General features: G+C 30.2%; 3 protein-coding genes and 1 pseudogene across 3 annotated transcripts; 2 read left to right on the forward strand and 2 right to left on the reverse strand.

The window, feature by feature from the left end:
* Nucleotides 1-122: 122 nt before the first annotated feature.
* On the reverse strand, nt 123-1277 carry LOC658235 (serine protease H122). Its single transcript, XM_964641.5, has 6 exons — nt 1122-1277; nt 919-1069; nt 704-870; nt 568-654; nt 381-520; nt 123-330 (listed from the first exon to the last, which is right to left on the reverse strand). The coding sequence occupies exons 1-6, from the start codon at nt 1180-1182 to the stop codon at nt 160-162; spliced, it is 777 nt and encodes a 258-aa protein (XP_969734.1). The 5' UTR covers nt 1183-1277; the 3' UTR covers nt 123-159.
* Nucleotides 1278-1321: 44 nt separating this feature from the next.
* On the reverse strand, nt 1322-6049 carry LOC100142130 (brachyurin-like; annotated as a pseudogene).
* Nucleotides 6050-8658: 2609 nt separating this feature from the next.
* On the forward strand, nt 8659-16918 carry LOC100142532 (CLIP domain-containing serine protease B9-like). The gene is made up of 10 exons (XM_064356624.1): nt 8659-8884; nt 8929-9079; nt 9126-9382; nt 9429-9568; nt 9624-9791; nt 15960-16135; nt 16187-16353; nt 16400-16489; nt 16539-16678; nt 16723-16918. The coding sequence occupies exons 1-10, from the start codon at nt 8803-8805 to the stop codon at nt 16888-16890; spliced, it is 1539 nt and encodes a 512-aa protein (XP_064212694.1). The 5' UTR covers nt 8659-8802; the 3' UTR covers nt 16891-16918.
* LOC100142333 (brachyurin) lies at nt 11960-13133 on the forward strand. Its single transcript, XM_064356726.1, has 7 exons — nt 11960-12071; nt 12117-12138; nt 12189-12345; nt 12392-12552; nt 12599-12688; nt 12736-12875; nt 12926-13133. Exons 1-7 carry the CDS (start codon nt 12024-12026, stop codon nt 13088-13090), a joined length of 783 nt encoding a protein of 260 aa, XP_064212796.1. The 5' UTR covers nt 11960-12023; the 3' UTR covers nt 13091-13133.
* Nucleotides 16919-17889: the final 971 nt, after the last annotated feature.

Raw genomic sequence — 17889 nt, forward strand, 5'->3', positions numbered from 1 at the left:
GTATTCAGAAACTACAGTAGCGGAAAATTGAATTTGATTTCTATAGTCGACTTGATGAACAATCATTTTTGAACAGATTGTACATTGACTGGAAGAGATACTTATATATAATTAAAAAAATATATCTTAATTTTTTTTTATTGAATACCAAAATTAAAATTAAGGTGTTATTCCTGTGACACTAGTGATCCAATCCACATATGGATAAGTTCTGGTATAACCAGACGGATAAACACTTTCGCATCCAGTACTGCTATAAAAAGAAGCTACAGCAACATGCACAGCCGATCGTTCATTTCTGTAAGCCACCAATGGTCCACCACTATCACCCTGAAATCACTCAATTAACCAATTTATTTACAACTAAACTGTAAACCTACGGTACAAATCCCTTCAATATCTTGACCAACGACACAAACCATACTATCCACAATTTGACTACCATAAAGCTTCTTACACTCTTCGTTCGAAATCGAGACTTGTTCTACGAAGTGTAGGTCACTTACAAGACCCGGGTTGTCTACAAATCATTTACAGAATTGTGATTAAAAACAAATTATAACTGACGGTCACTCTCTTGTCCCCATCCGATTGCTGTAACAACAGCTGCGTCTTCAAGCCCGACCAAAGGCAAATTTATCGCTGATATGTATTCTAGGGAAATAAAAATAAAGTCGAGAGAATTTCTCATTTTAGGTAATACCATTAAATTCAACTGGCAAACGCAATCTGACTAGCCCAACATCATTTTCCAAAGTATCAGGATTATAGTCTGGATGTGTTACATAAGTCGCAGTAGCTACAGTAACACGATTAGGATCATTCCCGTCTATTTTATTAGAACCTAAATAAATCGTTAGTTGTGTAGCACTGTAACACTTTGTTTTAACCAACGTTTTAAGAGATTTGAGAACTCACTTTATAATGCATTGTGCTGCGGTCAGAATCCATTGGTTACTAATGAGAGCCCCTCCACAGAAAAAAGACCCAGTTGGGTAGTTGGAAATAATTCCTGCTGAGTATGGAAATTGACTAGCCCTGGCAATGTCTCCTCCAATAATTCGGAGCCCTAAAAATTGGGTATTTTAGAACTATTAGGAAGTTCATGATTTGTTACTTACCAGGATTTTGCCCAGAAATTAAACTTATAAAATAACAAAAAACTAGAAAAAGGAGCTTCATGATGGACGATTCAGATCGTAAGCTTATTGCTTGTTTTATTGTCCTAATTTTTAATCCCCTATCTTATCATTTTTACGCATTTTTGGCACCGTTAATGCACTTCTAAAACTCTTTAATCCTTGATAATGAAGCAACTGAATTATTTTTAAACCAATTTATTTCATGAATTATGTCTGTGTTACATTTTTAATCCAACCGAGATAAGGATAAACTCTTGTGTATCCCGAAGGGTCAGTGCTTTCGCATCCATTTCCACTTACAAAACTTGAAACTCCAACAAGAACCATTTGTCCTCGACTTACCACATGTATTATCGGGCCCCCACTGTCGCCCTATTGATTAATAGCTATTTATACAGGGTGTTTCGTCTAAACCCCACATTAGAAGTATTGAAAGTTCTATTAACGATATTCATCTGAAAGTTGGTACTCAACCATAATCCATCAATGAAAATATTTTAACAGGGCGGCATCTTCGGTTATACCGGAAGTCGCTATCAATTTTTTTTTTCAAATGGAAAGCTATGTTTTTCATTGGTTTTTGGGTTAGTTAAGTTATTTTAAGAGAGTTTTTATCAGCTTTCTCTATACCTAACCGATTTTGAGATATTTAGGATTTTTTGAAAAATTTTGTATTTGCACCTGTCACTTAAAATATTGGTAACTCTTTTAGTTTTAAAGATTTTAAAACCATATATTTGGAGAATTAAAAAAGGAAGGTCATATATGTTGTTTAGTGTGTTCAAAATTAAAAAAATAATTAACTCAAAAATTTTAAGGTAAATTTTTGACAAATTCAAGTCTCCATAACTTTATTTTTTCAAATAGGTTGTCACAATTTTTATTTTACTAGATGTAGGAAGATTGTTTTCTGAATCTATCTGTATTAGCATTCCCTATACCTATCTGTGATAATTTTTAAGTTAAGTTGTTTTTTTTTTAATTGGCTAGAAAATTTTTTACTAACCATTGCTATTTTTGCAGTTTGCCAAAGAAATATTTGTAGCGACTTGCCGAATAAAATTAGAATATTAGAATAAAAAATCAAGTGATAGATACACAACGTAGATATAGTAACAGTATGTAAATAGTTAACAAGTTATCAAGAAAAATTAAACAAGACTCTTAAAAAAAAGTTTTTCAATGTTTCTTGTATTTTCTGAATAAAACATCTACACATTTCTGGTTAAACAAACGACAAATTTTGTTCAAAATTGTGTTATCCGCCCCGTACAAACAATAATTATTTATCTTGCAAGGTTGTTAACAAAGAATTTTTTTATGAGAATGAATATAAAAATAAAAGATAGTTCACGGCCATGTGACATACAAAATTTTATGTGCAACTGTGAAAAATTATTGTCATTCCTATTTGATTGAAAGTTGTGATGTTTTTTTGTGCTTTTTAAGGAAAATAAGCACTGAAAGTGTGCAAATTCTTTGTCGGCAGGTAAAAAAAATCTTTTTTTATGTTGTTAAGGCTTTATTTTACCGGAAACAAATGTGCTTTTTCGCAACTCAAAATCAATAAAAAAAGTGCCGTTTTTTTGACAGTTGCACACAAAATAAATTAGTTAATAAATAATAAATAAAGTTAATAACGCGAATGGACCAATTACATTTGTTCAATTTGATCACGTGATCAGTCAATCACGCATTTAATAGCGAATTAAATTAATGACGCTTCTATAAACCGGTTCTTAATTTTTCACATTTTTTCTGTCGTTTCCATGGCAACATATGGAAATTATTTATGGCTAATGAATTTATAAAAAGCAATATTTTTATTTCGGCAGCTAGCAAATACGGTTTCAATAGACATTCTCAAGTCGGCTTACTTTGCACATTTTCAATCACACTTTTTATACGGAATTTTAACTTGGGGACACTCAGTAATAACTTAATAAGACACCGAATATTCGCCCTACAAAGGAAAGCAATTCGTATAATTGCGCGTTTAAATTATAAAGCCGACTGCAGAGCAGCCTTTATTAATTTAAAGTTGTCATTGCCTTCTTTATATGTCTATAACTCTCTTCTTTATATCAAGAAAAATATAAAAAAGTATAACATTCATAAAGAATTTCATGACCATGACACAAGGGGGAACAAAAATATTGTAGCTTTGCACAATAGGATCTCTAGAGTACAGAGTTGTACCCGTTATGATGCAATTAACTTTTTCAATGTTTTACCGGTGGAATTTAGAGAAAAACCTTTCAATATTTTTTAAGCAAAATTAAAAGGTTTTTTGGAAGCGAAGTGTTTGTACAACTCTGACGAGTTTTTTAAATGTAATTTTAATTGTTTGTGAATATGTATTTATGTATATTATGTGACTTGTTTAAAACCACCTCGTGTTTAAGCACCAATAAAGTATTATTATTATTATTACTATTATTATTATTATTATTATTATTATTATTATTATTATTATTATTATTATTATTATTATTATTATTATTATTATTATTATTATTATTATTATTTTTTTTTTTTTTTTATTAATTTCTCAATTTCCAGAAAAAAGTTATGTAACTTGAAAACATTAAACATAGAATGTTAATACAGATCGATGCAGAATTAAAATCTTTACCATTTATTAGTGAAATAAAACTTGTGGCGTTTCATTTGAAAAAATTGAGTTATGGGTGCTTAAAATTCTGAAAACTTAACTTTAAAGGCATTGGCAACTTAAAAAACAACTTTGTTTTAAATATAGTACTGAAAACGCTTAATGCCGTAGTGAAAACAGTTTTTCTGTATCTGCGCTCTAACTTAAGTTACTTCGATTTTAAGTTGAAATTAGGATGTCGTAACCGCCTATGGAGCAGCTGGTTCAATATTAAGATCAAATAAGACCGACAGAGTAAATTAAAACTTGACAAAATTTCCCAAATGTTTTCGCGAAATTCAAGATAAAATTTGGAATAGAAATTAGTGGGAAAAGTAGTTAATTTTTTATTTTGTAAATGATGTGTGAAATATGTTCAAATATCTGTCAGGTTTTTAGTGATTGAGAGGGTTCAGTGATGAGGATTCCGTGATGAGAGGCGCTTGTGGCATTACGATGTCTTTCTTTCGAAGCAATTATCTTGTTTATTTCTCATTGTAGGAAATTTTGAAAAAAAAGGTACTTGTAAAGGACGAAATTTCCGCTCGAATGTCGAACAAGTAAAATAAGTTGCAAATGCCTTTAAAAATTGGGATTTGTTATTCTTTTTTGGAAATTTCAAAACACCAAAGTAAAAATCTAAGCTTCGTCTTTCAAACGAGCTAAAAATATTTCTAAATTTTTAAAAATGGCAGAGTTATCGATTTTTTAACTGAAAGGTGCAAATCCAAAAAAATGTAAAAACCTAAATTATTTTGTAAACGGCTAAATTTAGGTATAGAGAAAGCTTATGAAGCTTAAAATAACCATAGTAATCCAAAAACGCATTAAAAATACAGCTTGTCATTTAAAATAAGAAAGTTGATAGCGGCTTCTGGTATAACCGGAAGTATCGCCATCTTGAAAATATTTTCATTGAGCAGGACCTCAGAAAATATGGTTGTAAATAAATTTTCAGATGACTATCATTATTGGAACTCTCAATACTTCTAATATGGTGTTTAGACGGAACAGGCTGTATTTATCAAAGGAGCAAAGTGTATAATTTCTTCCTGGGGGCAAAGTAATTGCATGAGGGAGAAAAATTTACTTTATGATTTTTTCCAGTTGCTGTATGGCAAATGATATTACGCTCCCTAATTTGAAGGTGCAAAGGAGGTATGTTTTTTTCTCTCAGTGGTAAATTAGGTACAAATGTATGTCTTTTCCTTTCACGGGTGGTAAAATAAACAAGAATTTCATGGGGAGGTAAAGTCATACTTTGCACCCTCAAATAGGTAGCAAAATATCATTTTTTTTTAAGATAGGCGAAAAAATTTGTTAACAGTGACTCACAATGCAAGGTCCTTCGTTGTAATTCCCAGCAACACAAACCATCCTATCTGTGATTTGATTTCCATAAGTTAATTTACATTCATTATTGGAAATTGATGTGACTATAACCCATTTCAAGTCATTGGCCAAATCAGAGTTTTCTATAAAGAAAAACAAGTTAAAACGTTTTAACAATTCTTGGAAAGAAAACCATCATTAACTTGGCCCCATCCTAGTGCCATAACACTGATACCAACTTGCAAAGGGGCTGATGGCAGATGTTGAACTGTTTGAACATAATCTAAAAAAAAGGGATCAGAATACTAATTCTAGTTAACAAAATTTTTACTTGTAAATTCTACTGGAAGTCGAAGCTTGATCAAACCAATATTATTTTCGAGAGTTGCAGAGTTAAATTCCGGATGGAGTACATAATCTGAGGTAGCAACAACAACACGGTTTGGGTCTTCACCTTTCAAAGTGTTTGAACCAACTTGAATTGTGAATAGTTTGGCACTAAAATGACAATAATAGGGAAAATTTCATAATCAGAAATTGTTACTTGTTAACACAATGACCAGCTGTAAGAATCCACTGATTGGTAAGAAGTGTTCCCACACAGAAGAACTTGCTGTCGGAAGTTTGGACGTTGATAGCTGCAGCAAATGGAAATTGACCCGCATATGCATTAGACCCACCAATAATGCGAGAAACTGGAAAGATTTACTTGTATTTCACTCGCTTGTAATGTGAAAGTAAAACATACTCAAGTTTTTTGATTTTGGCGTAGTAGCAGAGGTAGCAGAGGCCATTAGAACAAAGCACAGGAAGTGAATGGAATTATTTTTCATTTTTTACGATACGAGGATTGTCTTTGCAATAAAAAGAAACACTGAGAGGATAGTTGCTCAAAAGACTGATATTTATCTAATCGTTTTATTTCTACAATAATAATTGAACTAATTAGGCTTCCAGTATTGATTAATCTTTATTGCCTGTAGTTAGATTTGTAATTTTTTTTTGATTATTTATTTACTCAACCTAAGCCAGTACAAAACATGATCAAAAAAAATAAATAATCGAAATAAAGGGACTTTAAAGTTAATGTTATGTTGATTATTGTTGTCAAAAATTTTACTTCTAAATCAACATTAACTTTAAAGTACTTTTATTTCGATTATGTAACCGAACTTTAATAATAATAATAAGAAATACAATTTAATAATAAAAATAAAAACAAAGCAACAAAAAGAAACAGAGGAAAGTAAGTAAAAAGGAATAATTTTTTTTTAATTTTTTGTGCCACATTTGTTCAAATATTACAATCATATTATTAGTACAGTCACGTTCAAAAAGAATGACACCCCTTTTGACACCCCTTTAAACCTTATTTTATACTGCAACGTCAATTTTAGCCTGCGTTTGCTAATTAACTTATCTTAGAATTTCAAAATCAATTTGAAGTGATTCTCTCAGGTGAAATCACGTAGGAAGATAAATAAATAAATAAATAAATAAATAAAATTAAATTTGCGGATGTACCTATTTTATTATTATTTGTTATTTATTTATTTTACTTGTGATTGTTTATGTTATTTTTTTTCTAATAAGGTTTGTTTTGTGTCGACAAAATGTTGAAATGTGTAAGGTGTCACTTAGAATAATTGTATTATAATATTTTTAATTCAATAATGCAATATGTTTTGAAGAGGCAGTCTTAGAGATTACAACTTCTTACAAGGGCAAGGATGAATGCCGAATTTGAATTTGTTCATTACATAAAATCTATACGTTAATGGACCTTTTTTGTAAAATTTTTAATTAAATGTTTTCTGAAAAACTCGTATTAAAACGACTCTACTGTTTTATTTATTGTGGACGGCAAATTTATGGAATAAACTCAAAACTAAAAATATTTTCTTTATTGCTTGTAGTTAGATTTGTATTTTTTTTTTGATTATTTATTTACGCAACATAAGCCAGTACAAATCATGATCAAAAAAAAAATCGAAATAAAGGGACTTTAAAGTTAATGTTATGTTGATTATTGTTGTCAAAAATTTTACTTCTAAATCAACATTAACTGTAAAGTACTTTTATTTCGATTATGTAACCGAACCTTAATAATAATAAGAAGAAATACAATTTAATAATAAAAACAAAATCAAAGCAACAAAAAGAAACAGAGGAAAGTAAGTAAAAAGAAATATTTTTTTTTCATTTTTTGTGCCACATTTGTTCAAATATTACAATCATATTATTAGTACAGTAACGTTCAAAAAGAATGACACCCCTTTAAACCTTATTTTATACTGCAACGTTAATTTTAGCCTGCGTTTGCTAATTAACTTATCTTAGAATTCCAAAATCAATTTGAAGTAATTCTCTCAGGTGAAATCACGTAGGAAGATAAATAAATAAAAATAAATTTGTGGATGTACCTACTTAATTATTATTTGTTATTTATTCATTTAACTTGTGAATGTTTGTTATTTTTATAATAAGGTTTGTTTTGTGTCGACAAAATGTTGAAATGTGTAAGGTGTCACTTAGAATAATTGTATTATAATATTTTTAATTCAATAATGCAATATGTTTTGAAGAGGCAGTCTTAGAGATTACAATTTCTTACAAGGGCAAGGATGAATGCCAAATTTGAATTTGTTCATTACATAAAATCTACACGTTAAAGGACCTTTTTTGTATAATTTTTAAATAAATGTTATCTCAAAAACTCATATTAAAACGACTCTACTGTTTTATTTATTGTGGACGGCAAATTTATCGAATAATCTCAAAACTAAAAATATTTTCTTTATTGTCTGTAGTTAGATTTGTAATTTTTGTAAACATAAGCCAGTACAAAACATGATCAAAAAAAATAAATAATCGAAATAAAGGGACCTTAAAGTTAATGTTATGTTGATTATTGTTGTCAAAAATTTTACTTCTAAATCAACAATAACTTTAAAGTACTTTTATTTCGATTATGTAACCGAACCTTAATAATAAGAAGAAGAAATACAATTTAATAATACAAATGAAAACAAAGCAAGAAAAAGAAACAAAGGAAAGTCAGTAAAAAAAAATAACAAATTCTTGATGATAAATTCTTTAAATGATTTTTTATGTACTGAATGCTTAATTAAAGTAAAAAAATTTAAACAATTGAACTTTTCTCCGCGAAAACTATTTAAAGGAAGCATTTTTTACTGCGCATTTAATTTATTGTAAACAAAAGTGCATTATAAGTATGCATCGTTGAAACATAGCTAAATGAAAACGAGTTAGACAATAAATTTATCTTTTGATAAAACAAAATCATCTCAAAGTGATAAAATCTCTCACGCATTTTTCCAACTTATGAGGATTAGAACAGCTAATACTTGCGTGTCTGAAGCGATAACAAGCTTTCCTAAGTAACAATTTATGATTAATTTCAAGATTTCTGCGTCAAGAATTGCATTAAATACTAGAACTAACGAATAAATGATTGTGTCTGATCTGGTGATAATTTCTTTACTTAAAGAGTTTGGCTTTTCACTTAAACACAAACAATAGCAGAGGACCATTATTTAGAGTATTTTTGTCAGATAGTACGATTATCTACATTCATAATCTTTAAAAACCCACTCTTAAAAAAACAAGTTGTTTAAAAATTTGGTCTCATTTTAAGTCAAAATCGTTACCATAATGAAAGTTTTGTTGTTATTGTTTTTGTGCATTTCGGCACTAAATGCGATCCCTTACAAATCGAGTAAAAATCAATTTCCAGGTAATATTTTATAATTAATACATGACGTGTTAAACAAATTCTAGGACTTCGTATAATCGGGGGTCAGACTGCTCACACTCTCCAGTTTCCTTACGCTGCTGCGATTTATGTCCAAACACCCACACTTAAGCATTTTTGTTCAGGGACCCTTCTTTCAAGGCAGTGGATTTTAACAGCGGGCCAATGTGTGGACGGGTATTTGTTTGTGACCATTTATTCGTAGATTAATTGATTTTTCCAGTGCGATTTTGTTTCAAATCTTCTTAGGATCGATTAGTTTGAAAACGAATGATCCTGGACAGATTGAAGTAGCAACATCCAATTTTGTCCTTCATCCTGACTATAATCCTATGACTTTAGAAAACGACATTGGACTTATTGAGCTTCGCATGCCTATTACTTTCACAGACTATATTCAGCCGGTTGATCGACTGCCACTGTCTGCTCTTCCAGACTATGTGACCGTATCGACATTTGGTTGGGGACAAACCAGTGATGGTAATTACCACAAAGTGGAAATCGACGATTTGATTTCGATTTGTAGACGATGCTGGTCTTTCTAATGACCTCCAGTGGGTCAATGTGGTCACAATTCATAACACTGAGTGCAAACTTACCTACGGAAATCAAATTACTGACAAAATGGTTTGTGTTGATGGGAATTATAACGAAGGACTTTGCTACGTCAGTTTTTTATCACTCATTTGATACGTGTTCCTTAATTTATTTATGTCTACAGGGTGATATTGGCAGCTCTCTGATTCAATATTACAGCACTGGCCATGCAATTCCGGTTGGTGTCGCAAGCTTCTTTAGCTCCAACGGATGCGAAAGTACGGATCCTTCAGGATTTACCAGAACTTACCCATACAATGACTGGATCAGGAATGTAACAGGGTTGGACCTATAATTGTACTAAGTATAAGCTGATATTCTACGAAATAAAAAATAAATAAACCTTTTTGTTTTATTCGTTCGTTCTGCATTTTTTTCATTTTATTGTGCCACATTTGCTCAAATATTACAATCATGTTATTAGTACAGTCACGTTCAAAAAGAATGACACCCCTTTAAACCTTATTTTATACTGCAACGTCAATTTTAGCTTGCGATTGCTAATTACCTTAACTCAGAATTTCAAAATCAATTTGAAGTGATTCTCTCAGCTGAAATCATGTGGTAAGATAAATAAATGTTTGAATAAATAAAAATAAATTTGCGGATGTACCTACTTAATTATTATTTGTTATTTATTCATTTTACTTGTGAATGTTTATGTTATTTTTTTCTAATAAAGTTTGTTTTGTGTCGACAAAATGTTGAAATGTGTAAGGTGTCACTTAGAATAATTGTATTATAATATTTTTAAATCAATGATGCAATATGTTTCGAAGAGGCAGTCTTAGAGATTACAATTTCTTACAAGGGCAAGGATGAATGACGAATTTGAATTTGTTCATTACATAAAATCTACACTTTTTTTGTATAATTTTTAATTAAATGTTTTCTCAAAAACTCGTATTAAAACAACTCTACTGTTTTATTTATTGTGGACGGCAAATTTATGGAATAATCTCAAAACTAAAAATATTTTCTCGTGACGAAAAAAGTCAAACAGGGCAATTTTTTTAAAAGGTACACTATTTTTAATTAAATTTAATTTTTTTTATCAATAGGTTTTTGCGTAAAAACGTCATGGATAAATTTTTAAGTGGAAAACCTTATTTTTTGTTAGCAATATCGATAGATTCTTTAATTGTCGAATTAGCAATACCAAAAAATTAAATCATACATATCAATTTTAATTTAATTCAATTTAAAAAAGAAATTATAATGTGTAAAACATAAATTTTTATTTGAATAAAAAACAAATAAAACTAAAGTATTTAACAAAAAGTGTTAATTCTTAAATAAATACAATGTGTTTAAAAATGTTTGTTCATCTAGTCGACCATGGAATTTTTTTGGCAAAGTAGCTTCAAATATATGATTTATCTTGTTTTGTATTTTATATTATCGTGATTTTTGTTTTATATTCTTTTCTTTTTGGATTCGCTTCTTGCATTATAATGACGAATCTGTCACTTTGACGGCATTCACGACATTCACAAACTAAAAATGATTATTACTATTTTAAAATCGGCTTTAAACAAAAATTATGCCAAATTTTTAACTCAGCACGTTTTAAGTTCAAATTTGAGAGGCCTACAAAAGATGACAAGTCCAAAATCGGCGTAGGATTACAAGCGAGGGAATATTACCAACCTAACAGTACGCACTAAACACCCTGCTAGTAGGTATAGTTTAGTGACTTTAATGTTTCCAAGATATTTAAAAAAGTCCAACCTCTTGCTGGAAATACTATACAATACAGAAATTGATCGTCATGTAGGTACCACATTATGAACAACTTCCGGTCTAATATTTTTTGAATCTTTTTTCTCTCTAAAAGTAAAGAAATATACAATGTTTTGGCACGAAAAAATACTTTCAACAAAAAAAATATTTAGATTAGGTACTTCCATGTTGTTTTAGTGAAATAACAAAATTGTTGGTCTGTTTTTTGTTACAATTGAAATGTACGTAATATTTTGTAATAGTTTATGTAATATTTTGGTATTGTCATTTCGTCAAAGGATCTATAGAAATTAAAAAAAAAAATAAGGATTTTTAATTAAGTTTTTAAGAACAATGTCGATGACTTAAAAACCAAAAAGTAAAATATTTTAAATTTTATCAAGAATTGTGCAGTTTAAAAAAAATCGTCCTGCTTCGAGTAATTTTGTCAAACCAGTAATAAATTTTTTAATGAATTATTCCATTATTTTGCAGCTTACTGTAGGTATAGCATCTTTATAAAGATTCGATCACTGTAAAATACGTGATCACTGATCACTCGACTCATACATAAGGAATTTTTTGTCTAGCTGCGGTTCACTCAAAAATTTCTTAGATAAAGCAATTACTTTTTTATGATTTAATTGCAATCTATTTTTATTATTCAAAGATAGAGAACTGACATGAGTCATCAAAAATTGCTACTTGTAACGGAAACTAGATTTGTATATAAACTATAGATTTAATCCTTAGAAAGATTATTCGGTTATTGTTCTTGTTTTCTAAATATAATTTGGTAACAATGAAGCTATTAATTCTCTTCTTCACCTTTATTACAACTATTACAATGGTAAATTATTTTGGTTTAAGTTTTGAAATAACTTATAATTTTTAGATGAGAACTGGTAAAATAACTGGTAAAATAACTGTTCAAGTACCTAGCAAATTTTAGGAAGTAACATTTTAGATAGGAATTTACGAATAATTGGAGGTTCGCCTGCAACGATCCATCAGTACCCTTTTGCTGCAGCTATTGATGTCCACACTTCGAGCAGTAAACACTTTTGTGGTGGTTCTCTGTACACGAATCAATTTATCCTTACTGCTGGTCAATGTGTCGATGGGTTAGTTTTGTAAAACGTTTTCTTACTGTACACCTTACTTTTTTAGAGCAATTTTGTTTACAATTTATTTAGGTTCAGCAAACCGATCAGACCCCAACATCCAAACGGTGGCAGCTTCTGATTATATTTTGCATCCTGATTACAATCCCCAAACTTTAGACAATGATATCGGCTTGATAAAACTACGCATGCCTGTCACATTTACAGGTTTTTTTGTATTTGGAATTGATTAAAAAATTACGTATTTTTCTAGATTCCATCAAGTCTATTAATTATTTGGCTCTTGAACCTTTGCTGCAAGCTCATAAAGTTCGAGCAATTGGTTGGGGGCAAACTAGTGATGGTATGTTCATGTTGAATCTGTTTTAGTCTCAATATTTTTATTAACAGAAAATGCGCAATATTCGGATGTTCTCCAGTACGTTTATGTGGCTCCGATAAAGAATGACTATTGCAAAGAGATTTACGGATCACAAATTACCGATAATATGGTTTGTGTTGAGGGAAATTACAACGAGGGAGCTTGTCATGTGTGTGATTTTTTATTTGAGTTAATGTTATTTGATTTTTTGAAATATAGGGCGATACTGGGAGTCCTTTGATAGATGTTTACAGCATTTACTACACTGTTCACGTCGGAATTGCTAGTTTTGTCAGTGGAAATGGATGCGAGAGTACTGACCCATCTGGGTATACACGAACATACAATTATGTTGACTGGATTAAGAATGTAACTTCGATCTAGATTCTAAGTCAATGAACATAATAAAGCTTCTAACACAAAGATATTTAGCGTTTGTTTAATTTTAAAAATAGCAGCATGTTCAGGCTAATTTTTTTATTTTTCGACATAATTCAAACGAAAATTTCGGTAAACCCCACCCTAAATTTTCAATACCAGATTTCCTCTGATTTTCTTTGATTTTCCAATTTTTTTAAATAATTTACTGTGATTTCTTTAAAATTTTCTCTGATTTCCTAAATTAAAACTTTTATGTTAAGTTGATTGTTGGGCCATTTATTTTGTTCTTTTGACTAAAACACCAACATCGCACCGACTTCCTCAAGTTTGAATCTTAGTTAGTTCAATTTCATATTTCAAATAATAAAACAACAATTTTTGTGACTTTTTAAACGTCTTGCAATTAGTTTGTTTTATAGTTCGAAGTGGATTGGTTTTAATAACAAACACCTTTATCGAAACAATAAACAATAACAAACAATATATCTATTTTATTTCTTTAAATGCTACATTTTGACACCATATTTCTGGCATCATACGTTTTTGAGCTGTGACGTCATTCTTAATTTTTTAAACGACAAGCGACATTTTTGATGTTATTGTTTCAGATATTTATACACATTTTTAACTTTCCGGGAAGTATAAAAAAATAAAAAATAGACGAAAAAAATTAAAAAAAACGAGATAATAAAACTAAAAACTTATAAAAGTCATTGATAGTATTACCCAAAAAGCTTTATCATTACATTCTACTTTATTTTAAATTGTTACTTTTTGTTTTTTTATGTTTAGGTGTCATATTGTGTTCATGCTAATTATACAAAAAAATATACAAAAAACAATTACCGCTTATTAAATAAGTCAAGAACAAAAAGATAAAGCAGCCCATTATGGTTAAACGTAACTTTTTTGTAATAAATTTTATAATATAATAAAACCTCTCAACAACGGACACCGATGAAGAATTTTCCGTTGTAGAGAGGTGAGAAATTTTAATATAGGTTTTAATACGTTTTTACAAAAATGTCCGTTGTAAAGAGGTGTCCGTTATTCAGAGGTGTCCATTAAGGGAGGTTTTACTGTATTTATTTTTTCAATCTTTAATTTAATTTTTTATTTCTTTTATCCTTATTACATATAATAGAAAAAAATGTGAAGTCGGTTGTTATTTAAAAGAATTAAGACTGACGTCTTAATTCCCCAAAATATAGCCCAAAATATAACATTTAAAAAATTAAAATCGACCTGTTCCAAGATTTTTTTTGAGAAATGAAGAATAACAATGATATAAATTTTGTGCGTTACTTTTGGTTGAGTCTGTTTTGTGCCCACTTTTATTTTAAAGACGATGTGTTTTCAAAATGTTGTCTATAAGTTAAAATAAAATACAGTATGATTCACATAACCTCACGACTCCGACAAATTTTAAAATGCAACCATATATAAATTTTGCATTTGATTAATGCTTTTATTTGACAAAAAATGAAATTGCATTGAAGAATGTCATACCTTCGGTCTTAGTTTATTGAGTCTTGAAAATCTAATTTAAAATCATTAGCTATTTTGTTTTAGGACATGATAGAAATAAGTGTTGCAAAATAAAAAACTTAAATAAAATTGTCACTGGATATTTGAATCAAACCGAAATTAGTTATAGAAACATTTTTAATGGCATTTTTTTTGTTAAAAATTATGCTTTAAAAATGACTTCTAATTCAAAAATATTGCTATTAAACCAATATATTTTTTAATTGTTAAATTTGTGTTCCGATTTCATTACTAACATATTCCAAACTTGGCCGAACTTCATTCTTTAAATTCTTCTTGTAATTATTGAGACTAAAGAAACATCAAAAATTTGAAAATTATTAAAAATGGCATAAAAAGAATAAAAAACGTTTTTTAGTATAAATTAATAAAACGCCAAATTAGCAAATAAGCATTAAAATAGTAGGTATACCAGTTTTTTAAGACGTTCTATTGTGACACGAATGGTTTTCAAGCACGACGAAGGAGTACTCGAATAGAATAAGTGCCACTGGTAAGTCTTATAAATCAAGTGTAATGTTTTCTATTTTCTATCTTTGTTGTTTGTTTTTGTTTTAGTTAACTTATCAAAATCTGTTCAAACTATTTTCTCCTAATTTTGTTAATCATTCGGGCTTTATCAATAAACGATTTAACGCTGTTGACAGATCACACACTATATTACAGTGATGACTGATGACACCCAGCCTAGCATTGCCAATACAACTCCTAAAAATTTACTAAATGGAGTTGCACAAAACTTCTCTTTGCAACATTCAGTTTTGCAATGAACAATTTGTGAAACTAGAGTAGATTTTTGTTTTATTTTTATTTATTTTATTTGATACAGAGAAGCTTAATTTGTCTATATTGCCAAAAATGTATGCTAGTTATTAAAACTACAGATTAGCATAATATTAGAAATTAGAACTCCATTTATTACCTACTACAATAGGTTTGGTAAAAATACCCGGTTCCAACCAGTTTGCATCTTTATATTTCTGATAATTAAGAATTTTTGGCAAGAATTGGTAGTAAAACCAAAGAATGGTTTTAAAAACACAGACTTTTTCATGCGGTGATTGATTGAAGATACTAACGTTAGGAATCATACTGCATTTAGCTTCCAGTTTTATCACATCATGTCGACGTCCATAAAAATAAATAAAACACAATAAAAATGCTTATATAAATAAAGCCTAAGCATCGTGATATCAGTAGCACAACAGAAAGTAAACAAAATCATCACAATGAAAACGCTTTCTTTATACTATCTAATTCTGTATTGCTTTGCATTTCAGGTAAATTGTGCCCAAATAAATACGGATGTAAATTATTTTTTTAGGAAAGTTTTGCATATGCAGCCATTTCCCCACGTATTATAGGAGGACATATCGCACATACTGGCCAATTTCCATTTGCTGCAGCCATTGAGGTTCAAACTGCCAACAGCAAATTTTTTTGTGGAGGAACACTTTATACCCAACAGTGGGTAATTACAGCAGGACAGTGTGTCAATGGGTACATGTTTTGTAACAATCTGATCAAATTCTATTTTTTTTCATTTTCAAGAGCTATCCTTTTTACAATTAATTTAGGATCAGTTAGCTTAACAGCAGATGATCCAACCCGCTTGACTGTCGCAACATCTGAGTATTTCCTCCATCCTGATTTTGACCCTCTTACCCTTGACAACGATATAGGTTTGATTAAACTACGAATGGCAATTCAGTATTCTGGTAGATTGTTAATTATAGATAATTAATTTCTAATAGTGTATTGTAGACGACATCAAACCCATTAGTTCTCTAGCTTTGTATCCTCTATCAGATGGGGTGTACGCTCGGGCACTTGGCTGGGGCCAAACTAGTGATAGTAGGTAGTTCCAAGAAAAGTTTCAACTCCTTATAAACTTTTCTTCTAGATGATTCTTCTTTATCCGATCTTTTGCGGTACGTGTTTGTAACGTCATTGTCAAACCAAGAATGTAAATTAGTTTACGGAAACCAAATTACTGAAAATATGGTGTGCATTGAGGGAAATTACAATGAAGGAAGCTGCCATGTGAGTAACAATAAAAAAAATATTTTTGTTCATGTTTTTTTAAGGGTGATACTGGAAGTCCCTTGATTGAAGTTTTTGGCCAAAGCGTGTTTGTTCACGTCGGTATTGCCAGTTTTGTCAGTGGAAATGGGTGCGAAAGTACCGACCCTTCAGGATACACAAGAACGTATCCTTATGTTGATTGGGTTAGAAATGTGACACAAAATAACTAGGACAGAAAATAAATGCTACAACGGGTTATTTGTGTGTTTTTTTTGTTTTGAAAAGAAAACAGAGGATAGCTGTTAATTTTTTTATCAAAAATTAGTAGGTGTATAGGTCTTAAATAGAATTACCTAAAGCCTTTTGGAGATAAATACGAATCTTAGCTTTAAAAATTTTTCAAGCTAATTAAGATGAAATGATCAATTGTACTCATAAACTATTAAAAGTTTTTACCGGCAACAATTATTGGTGACAATAGCAATTATTCCGCAATGTTCGTCTATATTTTGATTCTTTTCTATTTATCGTCATCAATTCAAAATGTGATATTTTGGAAAAAAAAAGAGAGTAGACAGTAGATAGATAGTACATAGCAGATAGTAGAGAATAGAGAGTAGAGAACAGAGAGTAGAGAACAAAGAGTAAAGAGCACAAAATAGAGAGTAGAGAGTAATGAGTAGAGAGCAGAAAGTAGTGAATAGAGCAGAGATCAGAGAACAAAGAGTAAAGAGTAGAGAATAGAGAGCAGAGAACAGAGAGTAGAGAGCAGAGAGTAGAGAGTGGAGAGCAGAAAGTAGAAAATAGAGGGCATAGAACAAAGAGTAGAGAGCAGAGAGTAGAGAACAGAAAACATAGAGCATAGAACAGAGTAGACAGCAGAGAGTAGAGACTATAAAACAAAGAGTAGAGACTAGAAAACAAAGAGTAGAGAGCAGAGAGTAGAGAGCTTAGAGTAGAGAAAAGAGAACAGAAAATAGAGAGTAGAGAGTAGAGAGTAGAGAGTAGAGAGTAGAGAGTAGAGAGTAGATAGTAGATAGTAGATAGTAGATAGTAGATAGTAGATAGTAGAGAATAGAGAGCAGGGAACAGAGAGTAGAGAGTAAAGAGCAGAGTGTAGAGAGTAGAAAGCAGAAAGTAGAAAATAGAGATCGTATAACAGAGAGTAGAGAGCAGAGAGAAGAGAGCAGAGAGTAGAGAGCAGAGAGTAGAGAGCTTAGAGTAGAGAA

The sequence above is a fragment of the Tribolium castaneum genome, chromosome 5 (genome assembly GCF_031307605.1).
Source record: "Tribolium castaneum strain GA2 chromosome 5, icTriCast1.1, whole genome shotgun sequence".
Taxonomy (NCBI): Eukaryota; Metazoa; Arthropoda; class Insecta; order Coleoptera; family Tenebrionidae; genus Tribolium; species Tribolium castaneum.